Source organism: Aegilops tauschii, chromosome 6 (genome assembly GCF_002575655.3).
Source record: "Aegilops tauschii subsp. strangulata cultivar AL8/78 chromosome 6, Aet v6.0, whole genome shotgun sequence".
Lineage (NCBI taxonomy): Eukaryota > Viridiplantae > Streptophyta > Magnoliopsida > Poales > Poaceae > Aegilops > Aegilops tauschii.
In genome coordinates, this window is record NC_053040.3 from 310503250 (window position 1) to 310517519 (window position 14270).

General features: G+C 46.8%; 1 protein-coding gene across 1 annotated transcript; it reads right to left on the reverse strand.

Annotated features, from left to right (window-relative positions):
* Nucleotides 1–6614: 6614 nt before the first annotated feature.
* On the reverse strand, nt 6615–10472 carry LOC109742998 (outer envelope pore protein 37, chloroplastic). Its single transcript, XM_020302093.4, has 6 exons — nt 9802–10472; nt 9477–9566; nt 8581–8751; nt 8403–8497; nt 7647–7767; nt 6615–7018 (listed from the first exon to the last, which is right to left on the reverse strand). The coding sequence occupies exons 1-6, from the start codon at nt 10423–10425 to the stop codon at nt 6887–6889; spliced, it is 1233 nt and encodes a 410-aa protein (XP_020157682.2). The 5' UTR covers nt 10426–10472; the 3' UTR covers nt 6615–6886.
* Between the last annotated feature and the right edge of the window lie 3798 nt (nt 10473–14270).

Genomic DNA, 14270 nt, shown 5'->3' on the forward strand with positions numbered 1-14270 from the left:
TTTGCTGTCTAAAGAGCCGAAAAATGAATGTTTTCCTCGTTCACGTGTTTGTGTGTGGTATATACAGCAGCTGGAAAATGAATTGTTCTGGTTATTCGAAACAAAAAGCATGTCCTGAAGGGAAGTGATGACATACAAACTTTTTTTTGGGTGGTGACATACAAAAGATAAAAAAGCACCACAGAAACAGGAATGATGTGTTACATCCCAAATCAGGGTACTACCATAATTGATATGGGTTTTCAAATTCTAAACAAGACTTCAAAGTACGGTAAATTGCTCCATTTTTTGGTTCCACGCATTTGAGGCAATTGTATTGATTTGCTGTGTCCCTGGAGCTGCATCATGCCGAGAATCATCCAAATCATAGACGGTCTCCGGGGTGCTTCACTATGATTGACACCAGCATGTAAACATACGAGAAATGTAAGCAGTAAAACAGTCGGTACAGATTACAAAGGAAGCCGCTGTAACTTATTCCATGCAACGACCTGATGGGATGATTTGTTCTTGTAAAGTTTGCTCGCGGCCTTGCCCACCTCCCTTCTGCGCCTTGATATGCTTTGTGATGGTCTCAGCAACACAAGCTACAGTACTGTTTTTTTTTTTTGAAACGGATTTTCATTGATTAAGAAGAAGAGAGTTGCCTGGTTAATTAGAGGAAAACCGGGCGAAAACCAAGATTACAAACCCCACATGGGGCATTCGTGGACGACTTGGCCACAAACGCCAAACAGTCGACCAAAGCGTCGATGACAGGACAGCTCCGATTTTGCTGACGAGTTTCACAGGAGAAAGTTGCAAGATTCGCATCGACCTAGTCCAACGCAACATCCGGAGAGCACCGTCCACTGAAAACCGCCCTCATGGAGTCATCATTGCCGCAGTGGCCCTGCCGCCCGCAGCTCCGACTTCTCTGTCACAGCCAGAAATCAGCATAGGCACATCCATTGGCGCACCGGACCTTCGACATCAGAAGGACAAGCCGCGACCCAGCTCTGCTCGCCACCATCGTCGTCACCACACACATCACAACACCACACCCACCTCGCATCATCGGTTGGCCACCTGCCAACGTGATGCCGTGTATGTCCAGCCCAAGGGAAGCGTGGAGAAGGATCATCGGTCTTCAAAGCAACGCCCCAAAGGGGGAAACGCCGCGGGGGCGACGTCGTTGCCCAACCCAGATGGGTCTAGGCTTTCGCCCAAAGAACCAGATCCGAGAATGAAGCGTGTCGAAGAAACTCCACGACGGCGCCTTCAAGAAGGGAAACGACGCCCGTAGGTGCCGCCACCGCCGGCCGGCAAGAGCCGGGCAAACTTTCGCTCGGAGTAGACTTGACAGCACATCCCCACGCCACCGACGACAAAGCGCTGCCGGCCCGCACCGCCACTGGCCCACACACCTCCTGTGGGATGACGGCGTCACCACCACGCAGGAGCCACCCACCTCTCTGCCAACAAAGCGCTAGCGAGCCAGACCCAGCCGCAGGCCAGATCAGGCAACCCGCCACAGCCACACTGCCGCAGAACAGACCAAAGACCAGAACGCCGAGCACCAGGACCAAGAAGGGGGGCTGCCACCCCGCCCAAACACGTCGGAGAGGACAAGCTGAGAGGGAGGGCTGCCACCCCATCCCGAACTCGCCGGAACGAGCTGCCGAGCCAAACCCGCGCAACCCGTCGATCCGGCCACAGCCGCCCAGATCGGCGAGCCACCGCCACAGGACTGTCGAGGAAGCCTCTAGAAGCCGGCCTGGTGCAGATCCGCGCGGAGACGAGCACCTACATGGCAGAAGGGGAGCTGCCACGCCACCCTGGCCGCCGAAGAGGCGCCGCCGGTCGAAGGTCAGATCCGCGAGCCAGCAGCTGCACCGCGGAGAAGAAAGAGGCGCCAACCCCTTTGAATCGCCGGAGATGAGGGCCGCTGCGAGCAGTCGCTGGAACTACCGCGCAGTGTAGCCGAGGTGGACCGAGCCTCCCCCACCGAGATCTGCCGCCGCCAGGCGAGAACAGGGCCCCGCCGCCGCCGTCCGCCGCGCGAGCTTAGCTCGGCGGTGTCCTCCGGCGACGGCGAGGGGAGGGAGAGCGACGAGGAGGGTAGCCGGCGGCGCGGTTTGGGTCTTCCGCCTGTGTCGCCAGGGCGGCGACGCGGGGGACGAGAGGTGGGGTGGGTGGGGGGGGGGGGGGGGGTAGCTACAGACAAAGGACACGATGCCCGTGTGCTCGTCAGTCAACTTCATGTTCGATGGTTGATCTTATTGTAGATGTCTTATCTGCATCTCACACAACCTCAAATCGTACCAAATACAGTACTTAAGAAATCCTAGATCGAGGAAACCTCCTTCTACTACCAGTGCCTCCTTGACAAAGTTTTCATTGTCAACCTTGATGAACCTCTCTTTCTGATATTCCAATCCAGGGATTCCTAGCATGGATTATTAATCACCCAAATGAAATTAATTACCCGCCTGAAGCTAGGGTTGCTGAATGCATATTCTGTGAGGAAAAAGACCTTGCTGGTCGATGTATATGGGTTCAGATTCTAACCAGGTACGACGCCACCATCTCCAACCACAAGAACCCATGAGCTGGAAAGGGGAGAGGCTGAAGCTGATGCTCGCAACCCAAGATCCTACTTTGGCTTCGCTTTCTTTTGCTCATGGGTTCTGTAATATAAAAGTTAAAGGAGTTGATTCAGTGTTATGCGAAGAGAACTTCTGCTCTCAAGCTCTGGATGAAGTAGGCCCCCTGTAGAGTAGCTTTAATTTCCCTGATCAGTGCAAGACTTGTATGTGACTGGCTTTCGTTCTGCTTCAATTTATAAAATTGGGGCAGGGGGGCAACCCCTTTCGTTCAAAAAAAATTACACGCATTACTTCGAGGTGCTAGAGGCCCAGAAAAATTCCAAAAAAAAAGAGAAAAAAAGATATGTACGAAAGGTTGAATCTTAATTCTTCATTCATGTACACAGGAAATAAGTCTGTTATATATGTTTCTGTGCATACTTTCCCGCCTTATTCGACCGCGTAGAGACATGGAGCCTGCTCCGAACACACCCCCATACACCACTTCTAGGTACAGCAAACCGGACAAAGCACACACTATAGAACAAACCTGACTTATTAGACATGAAAATTGGATCATCCTGCTCACACCTCTGCTCGGATAATGCGTGGATACTCACGAAGCACCATGAAGCCGATAGTCAATGCCACTGACCCGAAGACCGTCACCTTTAGACCAAGGAGGAGTCTTCCATAGACCTCCCACACCTCGGCTGCCGGGAGGCCAGTCTTCAGCTCATGGCAGCGCCCCCAGCCTTAGCAAAAAATGTAGAGGGCACTCATTGTAGGGTAAGGAGTGCGCCGGTCCACATATATAGATTTCATTTGGTGTGAAATTGTAGGGTACTGTGTTCTGAGAATCTCTTGATTGGGATGTCAACCCCAGTCCCCAGACCGAGTCAATTGCAAGAAACCACAACATTTGCGGCTAGGTTTGCAGAAAACCACCAACTCGTTAATCCGTTGCAGAAAACACCGGAAAATTTGTTAAGTCGTTGCAAAAAACACTGATCGGATGATTTGACCCGTTTAATCACTTTTTTACAGGTGGGGCCAGATTGTAAGGAATTGACTTAGCAAAAAAATAACACATACACCCCTAGATCTAAAAAACAAAAGCAATCAGACCCTCCCCATGGAACACAGACGCCCTATCCACTACGCGCCCGCCGCCGCGCTGCTGCCATCCGTCCGGCACGGTGGCGCCCAGGCCGGGATGCCGGCACGACGGCTCAGGGCTCCCGCTGCCGCCGCCCTCGCCGCTGGAACAGCCGCAATGCCGCCGCCGCCGGCCGCTTCGCTCCGCATTCTCCAATCGGGAGGAGGTAGCCGCCGCGCGCCCTCGCAGCTGACTGCACCGCGCCCTCGTAGCTGACCGCGCCGCCGCCGCTGGAAGCCCACCCGCCGCCCTCTCTCCATGGCGTGGACGCCCTGAGCCGCCGTGCACTGCTCCTACCCGAGCTTCTAATGTGGACGGCGCCGGAGGGGCCTCTGGTTCGAGCTCGTCCTCCTTTGTGGAGGAGGGCGACGGAAACAACTTGTCCAACAGGTGGACTCAGCTCGTCGCCTGCTTCCCCTCCACCCCCACCCTTGACCACGTCGGAGGAGGGTGCTGCTCCTCCGCCTCGGCTCCCGGCGCGTGCTCCACGACGCCGACCCGGCCGCCATCGTCGCTGCAGCACCGGCAGGCCAACGCCTCGGAAACGAGCGCACCCCAGCTGCCTCCTCGTCATTTGCCGCGGCCGTAGCCGTCTCCGACGCCGACGAGGGCGTCGCTGTACCAGACGGCAGGGCCAGTTCTTCGTGGTTGTCAAGGGTGGGGGTCTGATTGCGTTTTTTGTAAATATCTAGGGGTGTGTGTGCTAATTGTTGTCCAGTTAAGCTCCTTACAATCCGGCCCCACTTGTCAGAAAATGATCAAATGGGCCAAATCACCCGATCAGTGCTTTCTGCAAAGAGTTTAGTGAAATTGCGGTGGCTTTTGCAACGGATTATCGACTTGGTGATTTTCCGCAAACCTAGCCGCAAATGTGGTAGTTTTCTACAATTGACTCCCCCAGACCATCACATTACATTTTCCTAAATATTGTGTTTATAGGATATACTCCCTCCGTTCCAAAATAGATACTCATCTTTGTACTAAAGTTAGTACAAAGTTGAGTCATCTATTTTAGAACGGAGGGAGTAGTCAACTATACGATTATACCACAACCGTAAAATACTGTGCATGGGGATCTTTTTCCAGGGTACTACCCCTCGGTCCCTGCTTAAATGGCATTTATGTATTTCGAGATTAGCTTTGACCATCAGTTTAAACAGTAAAATATGAGTTATGTGTTGCAAAATTATAACTTTGTGTCAATAGTTAAAATAATTTTAATCCTTATAATTTTTATGACATATGATGACTCATATGTTACTGCTCAAATCGATTATCAAAGTATCATTACAAAATACTGACTCATATTCCCTCCGCCCTTGAAAGAATATGTTGGAAGCACAATAAGGCTATAAGAGGTATCATATCAGATTTTTGCCTAGTTTAATGAGAGAGGAGAGAAACAAGCTATAAACTTACAACCGGTTGTAGCACATGTTCCAACACCCTTTGCCGGGGAAAAGATGAGCCACATATTAATTACACATCATGCAAATATGACTTACTATTGTATAAGTGGACAAAGATGACGTGTCAACTTCACATATTTCGTTGTGGGCTGTACTAATAGAGATGGAGGGAGGCGACCACTCCCCATGGCCCGTGCTTTGCTCTTGGTATCATTTCATAACGAAGATGTTGAGATGACACATAAGGAGAGCTTCTGTTAATGGAGACAGCCTTTTATGTGACGATAGTCGTTTGACCAATGTAGCAAGAGTTATATATCACACACAAAAAATATTATTGGAAACTTCAGGTCTTATATTTATTTCTTGATGGTATATTTTTTTGTGGCATACAAATTATATTACATTAGTCAAACTGTCAATCTAAGGATACACCTGGGCCTTTTAAACTGGAAAGAAGGGAGGACATGACTGAAGAAACAACGAGAAGAACAGTTCTGACAAAGCAACATCACACGAAGTATATGAGGTGAGGTTTCAATACTACTAGGCACGAGGAGGAGGAGATTAGCCTTGACGGGCAAGAGGTACCTAGAAGGACACCTATAATATTTGTGATCGATGTTGTCGAAGATGATGATATTGATGAAGATGTGAGTCATCAAATCAAAATTGGATTGATAAAGTGGTGCTAAGCTTTTGGTGACAAGAGCACCACAAAAGCTAAAAAGCAGGTTGTATATGATAAAGATTTAATTGCGACGTTGTATGGCGCAAATGTTGGCAAACTAAAAAGCAATATGTCCAACAGTTAAAGTGTAGCAGATATGCGCATGTTGATATGTGGCCACATAAGAAAGGATTTGATCTGGAATGATGATATGAACTTTGCTTCAGTTACACCCCCTAGAAAAGTTTGCGGATTTCAGTGCAGATTAAAGGTATAGCTAGAAAGTACCCCTTCAATCAAAAAAGTACTTCATAGTCTCTGTATCCAGGTTTGATCTGCAAGCTAATATGGCGATAATCTTTGGAAGTATAACTTTAAAATTCATGTAAACTTTTAAGGGGTGTACCAAAACAAAACCCTGATGATATACATGATACAGTTGGATAACACCAACTGAAGAGAAGCTTGTCCAACATTATTGTCTGAGATGGTTTATAAACATATACAATGTAGAACTCCTGAAATGCCGATGCCGGCGCATAGATAATGTAATAGAGGTCAGAGTAGACCAAATTTGACACAAGCAGTCCGTAACAAGAGGCAGGGATGCGTGAAAGTTACCTATGCAAGTGCCAACCCATGAATAAGTTCCGATATCGTATGGGTTTCAACTCTAACCTACCCCAACTTATTTGAAATTGAAAGGCTTTGTTGTCGTTGACATTGCACTAAGCCAAAGGTCAAATTCCAGTTCACGGTACCATGGACATGCACCCTTAGCCTCGGCTCAACCTCTACCAATTACGAAGTTAAAAAATGACACAATTGAATCTGTGAATTACCAACTACAGGGACAACATCCATACTAGGGAAGCTTGGTCCAGAAATAAATAAATTATGAGACACTAACTTCCTACATGAAGCCAGAGTGGACTGGTGGCCATTATGTACAATAAACCAAAATACATGATAAAATAGCACGCCTTGCGGAATGTGTATCCATTGGTGACATATGCACCTTACAAGAATAGGTCAGACCAAGCCTCGGTACCCGGCAATGTATCAGAGGAATGCGTCCACTCTACAGATCCCACCTTTTCTTCACTCGAAATAGTAAAGAAGGATTGCGAATATTATCCTGGGGCACCTGAAGCATAAACTGAACTTTCATCTTCATAGGTGCAGTCTTTGCTTTGCCCTCTTCTTGCCCAGCCTAACATCCAAAACTATGTGTTCAGGTTCATGGATAGATCGAAAAGGTCGTGCATTTTTTAAACCGAAGACGAATGATTTGACAGTTCAAATGGATATATGATGTGAAGTCAGGCTTTGGCTGTTGCAGAGATAAGTGTTAAAACAAAGCTCTGTTACAGTCTTAAAATACTCGCAAACAGCTCTGTTACCACATGCCTCAATGGAAGACCAATCATAATTGTCAAAGCTTAAACATGCAGTACATGAAATATTGCTGTATCTAATGATTGTTCTCTCAATAACATGTGCTTATGCTATACAAGGATGGTTCAGGTAACAAAAACAACAATCAAACTTAGCAAGCTCGTGTATTCCAGGGTTCAGAATTAAGTAAAAGCTGCATATCCAGACAGGCAGACACGATCCTTATGTCGATGTTAAGAAAAGAAGTATTAGAGCTCTGCTTAATATGACATAGTAAATTGACAAGCCCAGCTGAAATATTCAGACGAATCGGGTCTTTTAGCATGCAACCATTAAGAGATAGGAAAAACTGAGTTGCTAATTCTGCCTATTTCTAATTCACACACTCCAATAGTAAGTGAGACAGGATGATGAGCAAAACTGAGTTGCCAAAATGTACATACCCAGATGGAAGCCCATCCAACTCGCACCTCTGAATCATAACCAGCTTTCAGTTTGTAATTTTTACCAATTGTATGCTTATAAACAGCATTCCATTCATCAGTGTCGAAGTTAAAATGGTAGCTGAAAGGAAGAGAGAAATCAGCACAGAAAGATTCGCTGGAAAATAAGCTAACTTCAAAAGGACACATAAGATTTATGTCCAATACAGATTCTTGCCTACTTGCAGACTATATTTCACATTTTGGTTAAAGTTTTAGTTTGGCAACATGTTGTTCAAGTCCTCCTTATAAACTGGAACTATATGTCAAATAATTGTAGGAAATAGACCAACCGAAGCAAATCTCAATATCTGACATTTCTAGAGAGAAGAAAACTACTATAGACAATTAATTAAGTATGCCAAAGTTAAGAGCAGTTAACACAATAGCCTTCACTGCTCTATCCCGAAAAAGGCACACAGAACATGTTGCATTTTGCAGTATTAAGATTCATGAGTACCCTGCTGTCCAGGTCATCTTGTTAACATCGGAGCCCCTGAAGGTAGGATTATGAACATGCTTGGTAATTGCAGAATCTTGATGGGTGTTGTGCACAGAATTACATAAAAACGTGGAGAACTCAATTAGCACATGTATTATTAATAGAAACTTGGAGGATTCAAGACCAGACACATTAATACTGTAGAGATTTTGGGAGAAGAAATGGTCAGTGGATACATATGCTAATGAGCAAAGCAACAAAGACAGTATGCTGACCTTAACTTATCAGAAGAACCAAAACGCCTTTTGAAGTCTAGGGATACTGCATTGGAAGGCAAGGAGACGCTGGGAACTAAAGTTAATTCATTGTCCTGCCATAGAGAACGGACAAATCGAATCAGATAAAACAGAAGGTCCGAAAACTGAACAAAATACAACATTAGACATAAATCACCTTATAACAATATCTTAGATTCAAATCATTTTCATTGTATTGAGCAGTAAGAATGCCGTCTAAAAAATCAGTTTTCGCAATCCCATACACTGACAACATTTTTTGGTCTTCTTCATTTGTCCTCTCTTCCACTGAAACTTGACCAATTGGAAAGTGGAGTGTTGCTCTTGGCTGCACAGGTATCAGGGTTAACTAAACAGTTGACAGAGTTTTATTCCAAATTCTAGGAAATATGCACAGATTCTTGTTGCTAAGAACATATGTCTACAGCATTCACAAACATCTTTCAGCTTAGGACACATACTCTACTGAGTATAAACAAATATAGCAATGAAACAAATAGCACATGATTTCATACCTTTAAAAATAATATACGACCACTCAATGTTTTCAATACAATAGCTAATGTTTAAAATCTGAAATAGCACCTAAAGGAGCTACGATCTGGATATAGGTGGCCTCACAGATCATGCACGCTCTACTGCATGCATGAGTAAACAATAGAGTACAGTTGTAAGCTGTAAGTTACTACCTCCGTTTCTAAATGTAAGGCGTTTTGACAGTTTAAGTTAAACTCCCAAAACGTCTTATTTTAGATTAGAAACAGAGGGCGTACTAAACAACATGGACTTCCAGACCAACTTTTGCAAACATTTTACCACTATTCAATCTTTTCAATATACTAGCAAATTATAGTCCTTTATCTCAAGTGGCATATATAATTTCTGAGGAATGAAGGAGTGACAACTATAATACATTTTGTGCTAACAAAGTAACAATGATCAAATTTGTATTTTAAGGTAGAAAATGAACCTTGTTGGAATTGCTCATCCGCACAATACATTTATTCTAATCAAAGAAACATAGAAAAAGAAAACATGTATGTGTGTACTCACCAAACCACTGTAAGGGACCAAAGATGATATCTCAAGTCTATAAGACGGGTCACCCAACCTAGTTCTTACTGAAACTTCTCCTTCTTGCTCCTGAGAATATAACAAGATGCCATTAGAAAGAAAAAAGAAGTATGTAGCAGAACAAACTCAGGAGACTAAAGGTGTGAAACTTTATCAGTAAGTGAAAAGAATATACAGATACACTTTCCATCGTCAAAAGTAACAAGAACGCACACACAGACACCATAGGTCCTTGAACGAGAATTGCGTAACTAAACAACGTTGAAATGGAGGCGCAGATTTCAATATAGAAGCGCTATAATACCTTGACATCGTGCGAGGCGCGAAGCTGGACGGCGCCACCGGGGAGCGAAGCGTTACCACGGAGCAGCGCGTTGCGGCCCTCAACGTCATACATCGCGGAGAAGTGCTTGGTGACGAACGACAGCACCGGCGCCCCGAAAAGCTGCCGCGGGTCCTCTCCGTGGCCCTGCTGGTCGCTCTGGAACGACAGCCGCAGCTTGGCGAGGCCCCCCGCGAGCTTGCACGACACCTTGTGCGCAAACAAGGCCTCCTCGCTGTCGTACTCCGTGGTCACCCGCAGCCCCGGCCTCCTGTACCGCTGCGCTGGAGCCACCACCGTCGGCTCCGGGGGCGGGGGTGGTGGGGGAGGCGGGGGAGGGGGCGGCGGGGGAGGGGGAGGGGGCGGGCAGAGGAAGGTGAGGGGGCAGCGGAGCCATGGAGGCAGATTGAAAGGGTTAGGGTTCTTGGGGGTGGACGAGGAGGAGGAAGTGGTGGCGGTGGCGGCGGCCATGGGCGGAGGAAGCGAGGGAAGCGGCGGGGTGAGCGGTGTGAAGAATCGAATGGAGGAAGAGGCAAGTGGAAATCTTGTGGGGTCTGGGGTGCGGACTGCGGAGGGCTTGGAAGTTGGGAATTCTTGGCTATTCATAATTAGAGCCTTATTCTTCTGGTTCTGGCTTATTCTGGAACAAATATGCTTCCTCACTTCCTCACGACAAGATTGCAATGTGTGTACATAACAGTATATACAGCACAATATACCAAATCTGGTCCCGTGACCGCTCACGTCTTAAATTTCCTATTGCACAATTGGATAGTACCTTAATTATCCTCTTTCATAATCAGATGTCTCAAATTACAAATTCTCAAATTCATATAATTACATGCAACGTAAAACCTAATCTAAATCTTCGTCAGCGTCACGCCCGTGTCCATGTCTGGAGGCCGGCTAAGCCCCTCGGAATGAAGTTGCGGTCGCCGACGAGGTAGAGTAGGACATGGGACACGGACCGGCTCACGAGACTCGAGGCGCCGCCGTCTCTCATGCCCTACTCTTCCTCGTCGGGGCCTGTGGCCTGCACGTCGCCGATCAATGTGAGGTCGACGATGGATCTGTCGTGGTCGGATCCCGCACGTCCACCACGAGGCGATTGGGGCGCCATGGGTTGCAGGTCACCCATAGCGGCGTTGTGTGCGCGCCCACCTCGTTGTGGTCTGTCACGGCCTCCCGTGCCCTCTGCCTCGCATGGCGGCCACGCTGCGCTATAGCCTTAGCGGACGGGCCACATGGTTTAGCTCCGAGTCAGCGCACCAACGAAGGGGTTGCGCCTCCGCCACAACGTTTGGATGCCAGACGGACCGCACCATCTCCGGCGAGGCAGCGGCGATCCAAGCGTCATTTGGTCTGATGCTATGGATTCCCGCATGATCGAGTCAGACTGCTGTTGGGCGTTCTTCTCGCGGGCGCGGTGTAGTGCAGAGGGCCATCTCCTCCTCAAGCCCGCGTAGGATGAGCTCCTAGTCTGCAGATCGGGTGATGGAGGACTTGGATCCGCTGCCCGACGTACCGAAGAAAGCCGGAGATCGCCTGATGGGAGCTTAGGAGCAGAGCTGAGTGGAGTAGAGTTCCTAGGGTTCTATTCGGGGAATGGATGGGGACGAATATATGTGGGGTCAGGGGTGGACCAGCATGGGCCATATCGGACGTGGCAGACGCACCCGGGTGCACCCGGAACTCCCCATATCCGGCCTAGATTTGGCTGAATATGAGGAGTGCCAGTCAGCCCAGCGTTTCGGGCTAGTATGAGGGGTCCGTTTGGGTCGTGTTTTTTTTACCGAACTGTGACCGGGCCATCCACCCGGGCGTATAGGGAGGGTTTAGGGAACCCTACTGTAGATGCTCTAAGAGCCGGACTTAGCAAATCCGGCTCTCTCTAAACATCTGTGGACGTGTCGGTTTTAAGCTCCTACTTGTTCATGCATGCAGTCATGCTTCTCATTTTTTTCACTTATATATTTGGTCACTTACCTGTGATCGATGGAGAAGAAAAGAGAGAAAAGAATCAAGAAAGAGAAAGAGGTGGTCTGGGGGTGAGCCGTGTCCTACGTGATGGGTTGATCAGGCGCGTGCACGGGCCCTCATATGCTCCCGATTTGGTATCAATATGAGGGTTCGCAGACAGCGCTAACGTATAGTGATGATAGGAGAGCATTTACGACGGGATTTAGCAAATGCGACCCCCATAACGTCTGCGGGCGCGCCTGGTCAGTGTCCGGGCGTGTCCGTTAGGCCCTACTTGTGTCACAACGCAAAATTTTCCAAATTTTAGGATGTGCATTTAGAAGCATTGCATTTTATTATTTCAGTGCATATTTCATGTTTGAAAAATTAATTGACCAATTCTTAAACCCTAAAACAATTTGGATTTTAATTAGAGGCCATATTAATTTTTCATTATAAATTGTATAAGGGCATGAAAGTAACTTTCAAATATTAATATTAGTTATGTAATCGAATGATTAAAAGTAGTTTGGATTTGGGCAATTCAAACTATAAGTAAATCCTGGGTTTAAAAAAAATGAAAGGTAAAAAGAAAAAGAAAAAAGAAAAAAGAAAAAAGAAAACGGAAAAAGAAGAGAAAGAGAGAGAAATAATAATAAAAAGTCCCAAACGGACGGCCAGTCAGGCCAGCGTAACACGCGCGCGTTCGCAAAAGAAAGAAATGAAGGGGTATGCCCTAGATCTAATCCCATCTATTCGCGTGAGATCCAACGGTTGTCGTCTCACCCGCACACTCACTCACTCACACACACACTGATAGGCGGACCCACTTGTCGGCCTCATCGTCTTCAACCTCCGCTCGAAGCCCACGCGCCCACACCCGACCTTCTCACTCGCCGCGATCTCACGTTCGTGCACCATTGGAGCTCTTTGGGTGTGCCACTGAGAATAATTTGAAGTCATGTTGTCAAGCCACCTGGTTCCTGCACCAAGTGTGATTCCCATGAAGGTTCCACCTGCAGCTGAATCTAGCAAATTCCTAGACATAAAGTTTAGTCCTGCATAGAAAGTTTGCACTAGGACAATTCTTTAGTATAGTTTTTATCCTTTCCCAAGCTTGAGCAACATGCTCTTGTTCAAGTTGTTTAAAATTCATTATTTGATTTCTCAATTGTATGATTCTGTAGGAGGATAAAATTTTCCAATGAAGGAATCTTTGCATTTTGTCCAAGAATCAATTATATTTCTAGGCAAAGATAATAACCACACCTTAGCTATGCCTCTTAAAGAGAAATATTTTTTTAATTATAATCACTCTCCACTTCTTTACATTTATGCATATCACACAAGTCAACAAAGTTGTTGAAGTGTTGCTGGGGATGTTCCCCATGGTTGAGAACCGACTATTGTTTGACCTGGCAAAGAGCCCATAGGCCCTATGAGTCATCCCATTTTCCGGGTCACGGTGAGGCGATAAGGAAGGGCCAAAGTGTTGGGAAACGTTGCATGAAAAACAAAAAAAATCTACGCACACGCAATGGTCTATCCATGGAGATGCATAACAACGAGGGGGAGAGTGTGTATACGTACCCTCGTAGACCGTAAGCGGAAGCGTTTGACAACGCGGTTGATGTAGTCGAACTTCTTCTAGCTCCGATCGATCAAGTACCAAACGCATGACACCTTCGAGTTCTGCACACGTTCAGCTCGGTGACGTCCCTCGCCTTCTTGATCCAGCAAGACATCAAGGTAGTAGATGAGTTTCGTCAGCACGACGATGTGGTGACGGTGATGGTGAAGTGATTCTCGCAGGGCTTCGCCTAAGCACCACGAAGATATGACCGAGCGTGTAAACTGTGGAGGGGGGCGCCGCACACGGCTAGGTGATGACCCACAAGTATAGGGGATCAATTTTAGCTCTTTTCGATAAGTAAGAGTGTCGAACCCAATGAGGAGCAGAAGAAAATGACAAGTGATTTTCAGTAAGATAATGTCTGCAAGTGCTAAAATTTAAGTAGCAGAGTAGTTTGATAGCAAGATAATTTGTAACGAGCAAGTAACGATAGTAGTAACAAAAGTGCAGCAAGGTAGCCCAATCCTTTTGAGGCAAAGGACAGGCCAAAACGGTCTCTTATGATAAGCAAAGCGTTCTTGAGGTTACACGGGATTTTCATCTAGTCACTTTCACCATGTTGGTTTAATTCGTGTTTGGTACTTTGATAATTTGATATGTGGGTGGACCGGTGCTTAGGTGTTGTTCTTACTTGAACAAACCTCCTATTTATTATTAACCCTCCCGCAAGCATCTGCAACTACGAGAAAAGTATTAAGAATAAATTCTAACCATAGCATTAAACTTTTGGATCCAATCGGTCCCTTACGGAATAGCGCATAAACTGGGGTTTAAGCTTCTGTCACTCTCGCAACCCATCATCTAATTGCTACTCCATAATGCATTCCCTTAGGCCCAAATATGGTGAAGTGTCATGTAG